Source organism: Canis lupus, chromosome 5 (genome assembly GCF_048164855.1).
Source record: "Canis lupus baileyi chromosome 5, mCanLup2.hap1, whole genome shotgun sequence".
NCBI classification, from domain to species: domain Eukaryota; kingdom Metazoa; phylum Chordata; class Mammalia; order Carnivora; family Canidae; genus Canis; species Canis lupus.
In genome coordinates this window covers 84,185,692-84,198,859 of record NC_132842.1, presented here as the reverse complement: position 1 = coordinate 84,198,859, position 13,168 = coordinate 84,185,692, and the positions used below count along the sequence as shown (strand labels likewise).

Below are 13,168 nucleotides of genomic sequence, written 5' to 3'. Positions count from 1 at the left end.
AAGTATGTAGGGGAGAGAAATTATTTTTAAATATTCTTTTGTTCCAAAGGTTTACTTGTAAATTGGCTACTTAGAATTGAGAACATATATCACATTTTCTAAAAAAGAATTCTTCTCTTGACTCAGAAATATACCTACCTCAAATTCAAGAAGTTCAGGCACACAGAGAAAATGCTTTCTGATTGGTGACTCTGTTATTTTATTTATTTCTAGCCCTCTTTTTCCCCCCAAAAAAGGTTCAGTTCTGTTTTTAAGAATTATTTACTCATTCAAGTATTCAAGTGACAACAAACATGTCACGTCTACTGCTAAGCATTGGGAATGCAACACTGAGTAAGATAGACACCATCTGTCTTCATTATCGTTTATCAGGGGAGCTACATTAAACCCATAATTATACAAATAATTACTTAAAATTGTGGCAAGGGCTATGAAGGAAAAATAAGGAAAGGGAGAGGCAATTTCCAGCCAGAGCCTTGCAGCTGGGAAGGGGAGAGGAAGTTCCTAGAGTTGGCCAGGGTTGGCTTGCTGTGTTTGGGGTCCTTGAATTTAGTTGAGTCTTGTTGTGTGAAGGATACTAAAATAAACAAAAAAGGGTTTCCTCCCCTAGTTAAATGAGCCCAAATTTAAAAACATGGACTCACTGAAAGGCAGGTAAATAAATGCATAGGAATTTGTCTTATCTTTTTTCCTGTGGGAGCTCTATTGAAGTGTTTTATATTTACATGTGTAGCAAAATGTTAACATACATGATCTTTGTATTACACTAAGTTAGAAATTTCCTATGGGAATGACCATTCCTGCCTTAGGAGCCATTTCCTGCTGACCCTTCCATGGAAGTTTGAAAGTTTTAGGGCACAGGTTCTCAAATTATATTCCAGCAGAATCTTCTTTTCTTTTTTTTTCCTACTTTATTGAGGTATAATTGACAAATTGTAAGATATTTAAAGTATACATTGTGGTATTTTGAGATCTGTTAACCATCTAGTTAATTAACACATCCATCTCTCTCATATTTACCTTTTTCCTTTTTTTTTTTTTTTTTGGTGAGAACATTGAACATTTTTTTGGTGAGAATTTGAACATTTGCAAATTTCAGTTCTGTAATACAGTGCTATCAACTAGAGTTAGCCATGTTTTACATTAGGTCCTCCAACCGTATCCAGGAGAATCTTAACTGGAAATAGCACAGTGGTTATGAACTTGGGCTCAGGATCAGACAGAGGTTCAAATCCTGGCCTTAGGCAACTTAGACGACTTTCCTAAGCCTCAGTTTCTTCCACTCTGTGTATTTTGGGGATGAGAGTTGGGGGAGAAAGTGGAGGCGGGGATGGAAGAAGCAGTGTCGGTCCTTGTCCCTTGAGCTGTTTGGAGTAAATGCCGTCATGCATAGAAGACTGTTAGTGCAGCACTTTGCACTGAGGTCCCCAGGAGTTTCTCAGGAAATATTAGCTTGTTAGTATTACTGTCATAGTGCCTGGAAGTATCAGTTAGAGTAGCTGGCACACTGTCTTTTCCAAGTTCTTGGGGAGGTTAAATTGTGTCAAATCCTTTTAAATTTTAGGTCAGGGTCCCACCTGAGAAGAAGAGGAAAACTCTCACTCTGCTAAATAGGCATGTGCTGATAGGACTTGGAGCTTTGGCTGAGACTCTTCTTAATTTTGCTTAATTTATCAGTATTAAAAATAATTATTATGTAGCCTAGGATACTGACGACCAATTTCACACCTTTTCCTCCATTGGAAAAAAAAATTATGCTTCCAAAATAACTGTTAATCAATTAAACATTTAAAAATGGTGGTACTACATTTAAAAGTGAGAAGTTTGTGTCCTAAATTTATTCACATTTTAGCTAATTAAAAATACCATAAGGGGCAGCCCGGGTGGCTCAGCGGTTTAGCGCCGCCTTTCGCCTAGGGTGTGATCCTGAAGACCGGGGATCAAGTCCCACGTCGGACTCCCTGCATGGAGCCTGCTTCTCCCTCTGCCTGTGTCTCTGCCTCTCTCTCTCTCTCTGTCTCTCATGAATAAATAAATAAAATCTTTAAAAAAAATACCATAAGGCCCATTTTCTGGAGCAGTTTTGATATTCCCATGTTTTGCAAGGCATTTAACTTGTGTTTGGTGATATTGTCAGGACCAAGCTGTAGATCCAGATCCAGCAGGATCAAAGCATTTGTGCTTCTGAAGTGTCCACACTGTCAGCTTTGCCTTGTTGGAGAAATGACTCTCAGGTTGTAGATGCCCACTTGTGTGCATTCCAACTCAGAGCAGACCAGAGTACACCTTCATAATGAATTGCTCATTGCTGTGGGATTTATTTCTCTTGAAGCAGCCTATTGATACTTAAAAAAAACAAAAAAACAAAACGACATGTTGGGAGCACACAAATTTGGATGATATTCTCATCTTTGCACAAAACATTCTTAAAAGCTGTAAGAGCTTCATTGTGGAAAAATTAAGTTCTTTAGGTTGGAGCTTGCTTTTTGCCCACTTTGGCTTCTTTGAAAGTCCTTGAGAAATGTTTCCCTTGGAGTGAAAAAAAAACAAACAAACAAAAACAAACCTAGACTATAGAACCCATCATTCTTACTGGTGGTGTGATATGCACTGGTTCTTTGGGGCCCATGGGGTAGCAGTTAAAAGACATTTGGTTTTCCTTGATTGAATGTTATGCATTGAATGTTATTTGTTTGAATGTTGTTTTTAAAATAACAGTTTTGTTTTACCAGTTGGCTCAGATTTCCCCTTTCTGTTCCCTTATATTCATACTTAATAGTAATCTTATTTCTTAAGATTAAAGTGAATTTTGGTTGGTAATTGTATAATATTCTCTATCTCTTAAGACTGTGATATTCTGGTGACTTTGTTAATTTAGTGACTTGATATAAGTGGGAAATTACTGTTTCCTGGAAAGGTCACATTTCCATTGAGGGCCCAGAAAAAGTTGTAGTGTTCCTGTTGGAATATTCAAGGGGGTATTGTTGCTGGAGGGATGAAAGCATAGATGAAGTGGGGTCTGGCTGGCTGGCAGGTCCTTTATAGTGTGTGCCGAAAGTATTCCTTAAAGTAGAGAGTGTTGATTTTTATTTTTTAAATGTTCTAAAATGCTGATGGTAGCCTTTGATTTAAAAGTAAGGTGTTTACTTCCAGATTCTGTGGGAGTAAAAACATTATGGTGCCAGATATTTACATATTTTGAAAATGACTACAGGTGGCTGGAACAAAATAGATTAACACAGACATGCTTGAAGGTTGCAGTAGTTTCCTTTAGAGACTCACGAACAGCCATCAGAGAGAGCAGCTCCTGAAATGCTCCGCAGCATGGTCCCCTTGCTCTGGCTTGCCAGCTTCAGATTTCAGTTACATTTTTGCATATTTGCTTATTGGACCAGAAAAGAAAAAAACTGACTGGGTTTGCTTCCCTCTGCTCTGATCCTTCTGTTTCTTGACTTGCAGGACACTGAGCCTGTTGCAGCTGCTGAGAGCCTGGCTGAGGTACCTGAACATGTGCTCCGAGGACTTCCGGAGGAAGTGAGGCTTTTCCCATCTGCTGTTGACAAGACTCGGATTGGTGAGGACCAGGGTCACAGAGGGTGGTGGGGGCTGTGGGGAGAACCACCTGTATCCAGGCATCCTTTGAGAGCATTTAAGGTAGGGAGCTCATCATAAAAGAAACAGATTTGCATTTAGATTTAGAGGATTATGTGGTGTCACTGCCTTCTCCAGTCAAGAATCCAGGGTGGACATAGATTATAAAACTAAACCAGAAATATCCACACACCCATCCACCATCCTTTGTGACTTAGCCAAGTGTTCCCTCCCACTGTTCCTTGGGCCTTTTCTTTCTACTGAGTATATTTGTTCCCTCCTCTCTGATTCCAGTGGAACTTGAATGTGAGTATGTTATTATATTTGATTTCATTATTTTGTATTTGTTTTCACATCTGCCCTTTTCATTGATTTTGAGTGCCATCGTTTCTTGCCTGTCTTTATGTCTGCAGTACCTGACACATGATGGACTTCAGTAGGTACTTATATTGTATCATTCACACGAAAGTGGTAGGTTGTATAGCTCCACTAACTGATTGTTAGCTCTGTTATCAAATTGGATTTGTAGACCTACAGAAGAGTGAAATTTGAGCCTCCTATCTGGGCAAGACTGGCTAGGCCTCTACCTTCCTTCTGTGCATTCTCTGAGAGCAGATGAGGGAACCTGTCCAGAGGGCTGTCGTCAGTGAGTGTCACCTCTTCCGTGCTGGTTGCTTTGACTCCAGGGCTGTCTTCTGCCATTTTGCCTGAAGCTTCTTCAGCCTGTCTGCCTGCCTTCTGGTCCATGCACAGAACACACCAGGAATATGACGGAGTAGCGGCAGGTGTAGCTCTGGGCTGTTTGAAGCTCGGCAAAGTGAGTTGTTACAGCAGCTAAGTTTTCAGGAGACTTAGCTGGAGATGGCAGAGGAAAGTGTGTTCCATTTTGAGCAAACAAACTTCAAAAATATTTATCCATAAAACAGCATTCCAAGCCTTTCTAAAAGCAATTCATGTGCAGTAGAGACTGTATGAAATCTACAGAAGAGTAGAAAGGAGTCTAAATAATTATTTCTAGTTTCATTCCTTTCTCATGTTTTGTTTCCCCTTAGTTGTTGTGATTGTGGTGTTCTGTTCTCCAGGTATTTGTGATTGGACCATCTGAGTAATTTTACCTGTTAAAAATAGAAACAAATATAAAACATTCTTTCCTACTTCTCAAACAATGTAGGTTCTCTACAGGCTATTTGGGAAATACAGAAGAATATAAGGAAGAAAAATCTTTGTGGAAGACAATTTCATTTGACTTCACTTGCTCTCCATTGATTTAACATTATCTTGTTAGCCTTCTAACTATTTTGTGAAACAGAATTGACTGTAATATTTCAGTTTTTAAAATAACCACAATAACATGATAAAAATATTTGTTTCATTTTCTAGGTGTCTGGGCCACTAAACCAATTTTAAAAGGCAAAAAGTTTGGGCCATTTGTTGGTGATAAGAAAAAAAGATCTCAGGTTAAGAATAATGTGTACATGTGGGAGGTAAGAAAGAATTCTGGTTCTTTACCAGTGTTCTTCTGTACGTCTTCTCGGAAATCATTCTATTCTCTCAGGATTTGACATTTTGAAGTTAAAAAGTCATCTTAATGTTCTTTAAAATCAAGAATATATATTTTTTAAAGACCTCTATTTTCGGGAGAGAGTGCATGAGTGGGGGAAGGACAGAGGGAGTGGGGAGGGGAAGAAGGAGAGGGAGAAGGGAAGCAGATTCCCCACTGAGCTGGGGGCTGACTGGGGCTCTGTCCCACCACCCTGAGATCATGACCTGAGCTAAAACCAAGAATTGGATGCTCAACCACTGAGCCACCTAGGCATCCCTCAAGAATATTTTTATTAAAGAGAAAATGTGTTTCTTTGGTCACAGAGTGCTGTTCACATTTGTATTTTGAAGATGCTTGTCTGTCTTCAACAATAAATGTCAAATCCACATTTTCTATTATTACCTGTTCAGGGTGTTTTACATTACAGTGGAGACTTTGGTCTGTCACATTGCAGGCTTCCAGATAGATAACATAAAAGACACTCTGAGGTGGCCACAGATAAAACAGTGTTAGGGTCTTCTCTGTGTTTTAGAAAATAATCTCTGGCTGCTGGAATATTCAGAGTTGGATATATTTAGCACATGGCACATTTATATAGCTCTTTGGACTTCTCACAAGGCTTTAATTTTATTTCATGTTCTCACAATGGTCCTGGAGGACCATGCAGAGCATTAGCATATTGCTTACAGAGGTGAAGCTGTCAAGAATGGAGGTAAAGTGTTCCTCTTATGTTGAGAGTGGTATTGATGCAGAACCAGAACCCATGTCAGCTGCCTGACAGGCATTTAAGAATGTTTCATTGGATTGCTGGCCTCAAATCAAGCCTTTAGCTTTGTGACTCTCTGGGTTCTTAACCTGTGGGCCCCAAAGCTCTCAATTTAAAAATGGGGTTAATAAAAAAATACCTTATTAAGATAACCATGAGGGTAAAGTAGATTGTTACTGTTTCCTGGAAAGTTGCATGCAAATTCAGCATTTATGTGGAATTTAGTTCAGATCAGGTGCTCTGGGGAAGCTCTTCACATTCTGATAGGATCTCAGTTGGTGTGACTCTTTATCAAAACAAGTGAAGTTTTTCAGTGGTTAGAAAAGCATTTCTATCAGATGGTCTTATATTGACTCACAGCTGTTTTACACGTAAACATCCAGAGGCCTAAAAATAAAATATGCCTAGGAAATGTCTGGATACTTTGCATCAAGGAGTTCTGTGACATTTGTACATCTGAGGTATTTTGCTGTTGTTTTCAGTGAGACAAGCAATGTTTCTTAACTTGAAGATTCCTACAGTTCCTTCCAGTAATTTTGAGTTTCTTTGTTGTGAATCCCTTATAATAAATCTGATGCCGGTTAATCCAGGGGGCCTTAGGAAATGAGGATTTAACATGAGAATAATCACATTATGCTGTTTCACTGCTTCTGAAGTAAAAGAGTGCTATATTTGTAGAACTGCCCAGCCAAAAAATGATACTAATTATTCAAGCTAATGCCTGAATGATTAAAAATGTCTTGACCACAAAACTATGCCCGAAAATAAATGGCACTTTTAATTTTAGAAATTTCTCAAGGGAAACTAACAAATATGTTCTATCAAGTTAATGCTAATCTCAGTGAGGCTAATGTCTGGAAACCAGGAAATGCATTGTCTAGTTCTGTGTGTATAATGCTAAACTTGACCAAATGTCATTAATATTACACCTAAGTTTATCATACCTGTTTTACCCAGTGTAACAATTGGATATTTTTGGGCATAGAATGTAAATTATTAATAGTGTCTTTTGTAAATTAAGCTTCATTTGTGTTGAAATTCATATGTAGTATGAGTTCATAGTCAGCTTGGTGAAAATTGTAATTTGGAGCCATGACCTATTAGGGATTTGACTTCTACTTATAAATGAGTTAATATTGCATTGTTAACTTAAGGTACTTCTACTTATGTACTACCACAGTTTGTGAATCTTATGACATGGCCATTTCTTATTACATTTAAAGATTGAGTTCTTGTCAAGGCTAGCCTTTCCTTCTTGTCATTAAAAAACCAACTGGATGCCATTCAGATAGTTGCGATTACAAGGTATGTATACTTTAGAGAAACCTGTAAGCTTTTTGCTTTGTTAAAATAAAAGTAGATATATCTGACATATATGTAGAAGTATACATGAGGCAAAGTATAGGAAGCATCAATTGTAATGTATATATTTCTTAAAAAGAAAAAGAAACACCAAATAAAACTTAGTATATCCCCATTAATTTATTCCAACCTTAGTCTTACCCTCAGACTTGCATCAGAATGCCTCTTATTAACATAACAGAAACTGCTTATCATTAAAATCTCATCTTGGCATTTGTTCTTCCATTAAAGCCCCTTAAGACCAGCTTATCTTTTAGCAGCCTGGTCTCTTGCCCCAGCTAGAACTCCATTTTAAAGCTAATCTAAGACAAAGTGTTAAATTGCTTTTCTTGAGCCCTTGATTATCTAACACAGTCTTAAGTCCCCTAAGCTTTCACTGAAAACATTCTATTAAATCAGAAACAACAGGAGAGAAACAGTCAAGTATCCTCAGGGTGAATGCACAGAACTGTCAGGTTCTCCTAAGAGGAGAGCATTCTTTGAGCTGCTTCTGGGGAGGAATTGCTTGCTAGCCAGCTAAACTGCTGAACTTGGTGTGATACTTGCTGTGACTAGCCCCCCCTCCCCCCCCCACACTGAGCCATCTGCAGTATTCTAATACTGCTTCTGACAAAAGCCTTTCAGATTCACTTCATGGGTCTCAGATCGCTTCCCATGAGATGAACTTCTGAGTTGTTTGCCTGTGAATTCTTCTAATAAACTTTTTTAAATAGACTTTATTTTTTAGAGCAGTTTTAGGTTCACAGCAAAATCGAGCAGAAAGTACAGAGAGTTCTGTACACTGCCGTCTCCCCCCACTATCGCAGCAAGCGGTACATTTGTTAGATACTCGATGAACCTGCACTCATGCGTCGTTATCACTTAAAGTTCATAGTTTTCATTAGGGCTTGGTATAAATTCTAATAAGTTTTTTTTTCAAAGATTTTTTTATTTATTCATGAGAGACAGAGCAAGGCAGAGACACAGGAGAGCCTGCTTCTCCCGCTCTGGGAGCCTGATGTGGGACTCCATCCCAGGACCCCGGGATCACGCCCCCAGCCAAAGGCAGACACGCAACTAGATGAGCCACCCAGGCATTCCTAATAAGCCTTTTTTAAATTATAAAAGTAATACATGCTCATTGTAATGTAATGTATATAATACCAAAAACTATAAACAACAAAGTAAAAATCATTTGTGAATATTTTGGTGAACATTCCTCTAAGTGTCTGCTTCTCTGTCTCTGTTTTTCTTCTGTCTCTCATGTACACTGGTGCATATACAAACACCATATATAGACATTTCATGCAATTGAGATCAAACAGCACGTGCGGGTTTTGTGACGTGTTTTTCTCTTTCAATATGCTGTGGACATATCCATGTCAAATAGTTTCATCTGCATCATTATTTCTTATGGCCACCTAGAATTCATCCCATCCTTCCATTGTTTAGCAGGTTGGATATTTAAATAGTTTTAATCTTTTCATGATATTAACAGTTCTTCCAAGTATGAAACTTGCTGTATATATATGTATGCTCACTTGTCTGTTATCTTAAGATAAGTTTCTGGAAGTATAATTGTTAAGTCAAAAGTTATATACATTTTAATCTCTGGTGAATTTTGCTAACAGACCTCCAGAAGGATTGCACTAATTTACATAGCCACCAAAAGTACATATTTTTTCTCCACTTTTTAAAACCCAGTACTATTGGGATGTCAGAGTGGCTCAGTGGTTGAGCATCTGCCTTCGGCTCAGGGTGTGAACCCTGGGTCTGGGATCAAGTCCCACATCGGGCTCCTTGGAGGGAGCCTGCTTCTCCCTCTGCCTGTGTCTCTGCTTCTCTGTGTCTCTCATGAATAAATAAGTAAAATCTTTAAAATCAATCAATCAATCAATCAATCAATCCAGTATTGTTAATCTTTTTTGTAGCCCCTCCCCTGTCCCATTCTTATAAATAGAAACCAATACTTGACTGCTTCTATTGCGTGGTATTCTTTTAGGCAACAACTTTTGAGTCAGGGATGGCGGGAAGATGTAGAACTGTATTTCAACTAAAATTGTTAAGTCATTTCTCTATAATGAGAGGACTTTAATTATTTAAGGAAGTGAATAACTTTTTATCAGTCTGCACTGTTAGCATTAGATGTTAGCAAGTGCATTCCCTGATCTTTGCTAGCTCAGCACTTCTAATTTCAGGCTTTGTTTTTGTTTTTAAGATTTCATTTATTTAACATAGAGCACACAAACGGGGTGACGCAGGCAGAGGGAGAAGGAGGGAGTCCTCTGTGGGGCTCGATCCCAGGACCTGGGGTCATGACTTGAGCTGAAGGCAGACCATAACTGACTAAGCCACCCAGGGGCCCCTAATTTCAGATTATTTCTAAGTTAAAAATGGAGGCAAGAAAAGAGAGCAGTCAGCTAGTTGATCCTGTAGAACCTTTTTCCAGTAAGTACTATTCAGCTCTTCATTCCAACTTCTAGAGTAAGTAGCAGAGGAAAAGACTAGGGTCACATGGAAATGCAACCTGTCACCTGTTCCTTATAGTCCTGCAGGTACGAGTGGTTTCTACATTCTTAAGTGATATAAACAAAAATAAAATGTTTTGTGACACATGAAAATAATATGAAATTCACATGTAAGCTCATGATTCAAGTTGTATTGGGACATAGCTACACTCATTCGTTTGCATGTTATTGGTGGCTGCTGTGGCCCTATGGTGGCAGAGTTGAGTAGTTCTGACAGGGACTGAATAGCCTGCAAAGCTGAAAATATTCATTGCTGGGTCTTTACAGAAAAAGTTTTCTGAGCTCTGGTCTCAGTGTCTAGAAAGGAGAAGTGGGAGTAAGCATGGTGATGTCTGGTGTCTTCGGTTTACTGTGAAGCTATGTGGTTAATAGTGGGAAGATTTTGAACTAGGCACTTAAAAGTGGAGTAGCTGTAGAGTTAGCCATAGAAACTCCTAGGCCGATCATATTCTTTTCTGAGGAACTTCAGGACAGACGAGGGCATTGAAATATGGAGAATGAAGTGATCTTCCCAAATAATCTTCCCAAGATTGGTGGCTTGGTCTGAGGCAAAAACAAAAACAAAAACAAACCAAAAACAACCCCAGAAAACCCAGAACTCTTTGGGAGTGTATTATGCCTTCTTTTAACCTGTTTGTGAAGCTCTGAAGTTCTGGAGCACTAAATTTGGCATATAACATGCGTGCTATTGTGTAGATTACTGGTGATATACCCTTTGGAAAGTTTTGTTTGTGGAATAAGAGTACTGGAACTGCCCTAAATCTTTGCACGGGTGAGAAATCTGAGTGTGAAGGGGCTTGCTTGATGTCTTAAAGCTGTCAGTCCTGGAGTCCTGCTGAGAGTCCAAGCTTCTTGGTTGCCTATTCTGTGCTCTTCCTGCTAGCAGAGCCCAGAGGTTCCTTATTCTTCTTTGTGTTGTGGGCCCTTTTGAAAATCTCCCAAGAAAATATACAAATGCTCTATATCCATATTTATATATGATATATATTTTGCATATGATATATGGGGTTACATGGCATGCTTAAACATCCATAGTCCAGTGTTAGAATAATTTACTTTGTTGATCCATTGAGTATTGATCAGGGCACCTACCTCAAACCTGTGAATATTTATTGAACACCCATTGTTGGGAGATTTTCCAAATACATCTGTGTAGTTGTAGGTATGAAACTTAAAGTAATTCCAAAAAAGAGTGTCAAGGGTTAGTCAGTCAGTGCTGTGCTTTGGTAACAATGGCTGTGGTATGGGACTTTGCAGGCTTGAGAAGCCCACTTGTTTAGTTTTTCAATTTGTATTTTAGGATTGCCTACAAGTTTGCTTATTGAAGTATAATGTGCCACCACCTATTAGATTCCCTTTATTTCTCTTACTCTAGAATCTTCAGAATATTTCAGATGCACTGATGTGTTTAAATAGTTCTAAAAAAGAAACCTTTGGTTTTCTAAAGCAATCTGAGGAGTGAAGTAGTTGGTACCAAAGATCCAGTCTCTAGCCTCCAGAAAGTTATTTCTGTGGGGTGGCAGTTTTATGGTCCTTAACAAGCCCTCCAAGTGTCTAATTCTGTAACTCAAGAATGACTGGAATGTGAACATACCAAGAAGAAGGTGTGGTATTTTCCAGGTAGCAGTGTTAATAACTTACGGAGATATAACTTTCATTAAATGTTTTCATTGAAATGCTCCCATACCAAGCAAGGCTGTTCTTTTCTTCTTTTTCCTCACTCTTAAATGAGGACAACAAGCTCCTCATTAGTTTGGCTACAAATGAGATGACGTTTATGAAATTACTTGATATAGATGAATTTGGCCTGGTAAATATTAGTTGAATTTGAACATAAAAGAAAAGTACTTGAGTGATCTTATGGAGGACTAAAACACATTTATATATGTATTCGTAGTTGAGTACTTTTTAAACGATTACTGGTCTTCATTTTTGCTTAGAATTTCCTTCTCTTCTAATATTTGAGAGCATGGGCTGCATTTTGAACTGAAAGACCAGAATAACCGTGTGGGCTGGAAATCCTGAAACTGACTTCTGCAAGCTGATTTACTGCGAGGTGGGCTTGTCGAGATGCTAGCCTCTTGTCTCCCCGTTCTGCCTTTGTCAGTCTCCACAAATGGTGAAGGGGAACAGGCAGGGAAAGTGAGATGTTTCTGTTGTGTATAGGTCAAAGTGTTGGAAATTCCAACAAGCTAGATTCCCAGAGAAATAAAGACAGAAAGGAGCCTCAGGAGCCCGGACCTCCAGGACAGGTTTTGTCCCACCTAATAACATGTTTTTTTGTTTTTTTTTAAGATTTTATTTATTCATGAGACACACACACACACACACAGAGAGAGAGAGAGAGAGAGAGGCAGAGACACAGGCAGAGAGAGAAGCAGGCTCCATGCAGGGAGCCCAACATGGGACTCCATCCCAGGTCTCCAGGATCACGCCCTGGGCCGAAGGCGGCGCTAAACCGCTGTGCCACCCGGGCTGCCCCCACCTAATAGCATGTTAAAGCTTCTTGGAGGGCAAGTTGGAGAACAGCCAACAGAATGGCTTTATCACTGTAGACTCTTCGTTTTCGGGGGGCTGTCTGGATGCACAAAAGACGTATCTCAGCACCAGAGCTGATTCAGCATGAGGGGGCATCGTCAGTGCTCTGTCTGGGAGTGGTTTCTGTCACAGTCAGCTGGTTACTGTAAGTTGAGAGTGGGTAGGAACCTCAGACCTCAACCAAGCAGTTGAGGATTCGAATGATGCACATTTGCACTAACTGAATGAGAATTTTTTTCAATTTATGAATTTGAACACGTTTAGAAAAGAACAAGTAAATGATAAGGAAGGATCTATGTGAAAACTCTTACCCCTAACTCATGAGGTAAGTATGTTGAATAGTTTGGCTTGTTCTTTGCAGAACATCCTCTGTGCATCAGGAGGATTTAATTTTGATTTGTTTTTAAATTGGAGTGTGTACTGAATTTTGAATTTAGATTATTTTATAACTATTTCAAAAGGACTGGATTAAACTGAATGGAAATTGAGTGGTATAAAGATTATGTTTTGTTTGACAAAAAATTAATACCCAGTCTTTGTTCAGTGGTGAGGACAGAAAGGAGGTCAGGCCTGGATAATGGAGGGAAGGTGAAGCGTGGGAGGAGGGGTTTGGAAAGAGGAAAATTGAAATGGATGCATACATGAGGGAACCAGGTTTGAATCCTGGCTCAGACTTTAGTGACTTTAGTATTCTAGTAAAATGATCAACCCTCTCTAGTGTCCTGATTTTAAAAAGGGGCTCAGTATATTTCATGGGGTTCTTGTGAAGGTTAAATAAAATAACACGTTAAACATCTCGCCCAGCGCTTGGGGTGGTGGTGCTCTTCCCCTTTGAGTTCTTTTCTCCAAGTAGGGAATTCC

General features: G+C 39.1%; 1 protein-coding gene across 11 annotated transcripts in view; it reads left to right on the top strand.

Moving 5' to 3' along the window:
* PRDM2 (PR/SET domain 2) overlaps positions 1–13,168 on the top strand; it is a 119,680-nt gene that overhangs the window by 29,869 nt on the left and 76,643 nt on the right. For 10 of the 11 annotated variants that reach the window (XR_012031910.1, XR_012031911.1, XR_012031912.1 and 7 more), the window contains 2 exons: positions 3,460–3,574; positions 4,972–5,075. Coding sequence is in view for 7 of the 11 variants with exons in the window: in XM_072828289.1 (XP_072684390.1) it covers positions 3,460–3,574; positions 4,972–5,075 (219 nt within the window). In the remaining 4 variants the exon portion in view is untranslated. The remainder of the gene's footprint in view (positions 1–3,459; positions 3,575–4,971; positions 5,076–13,168) is intronic. The other variant, XM_072828280.1, reaches the window with a different exon arrangement.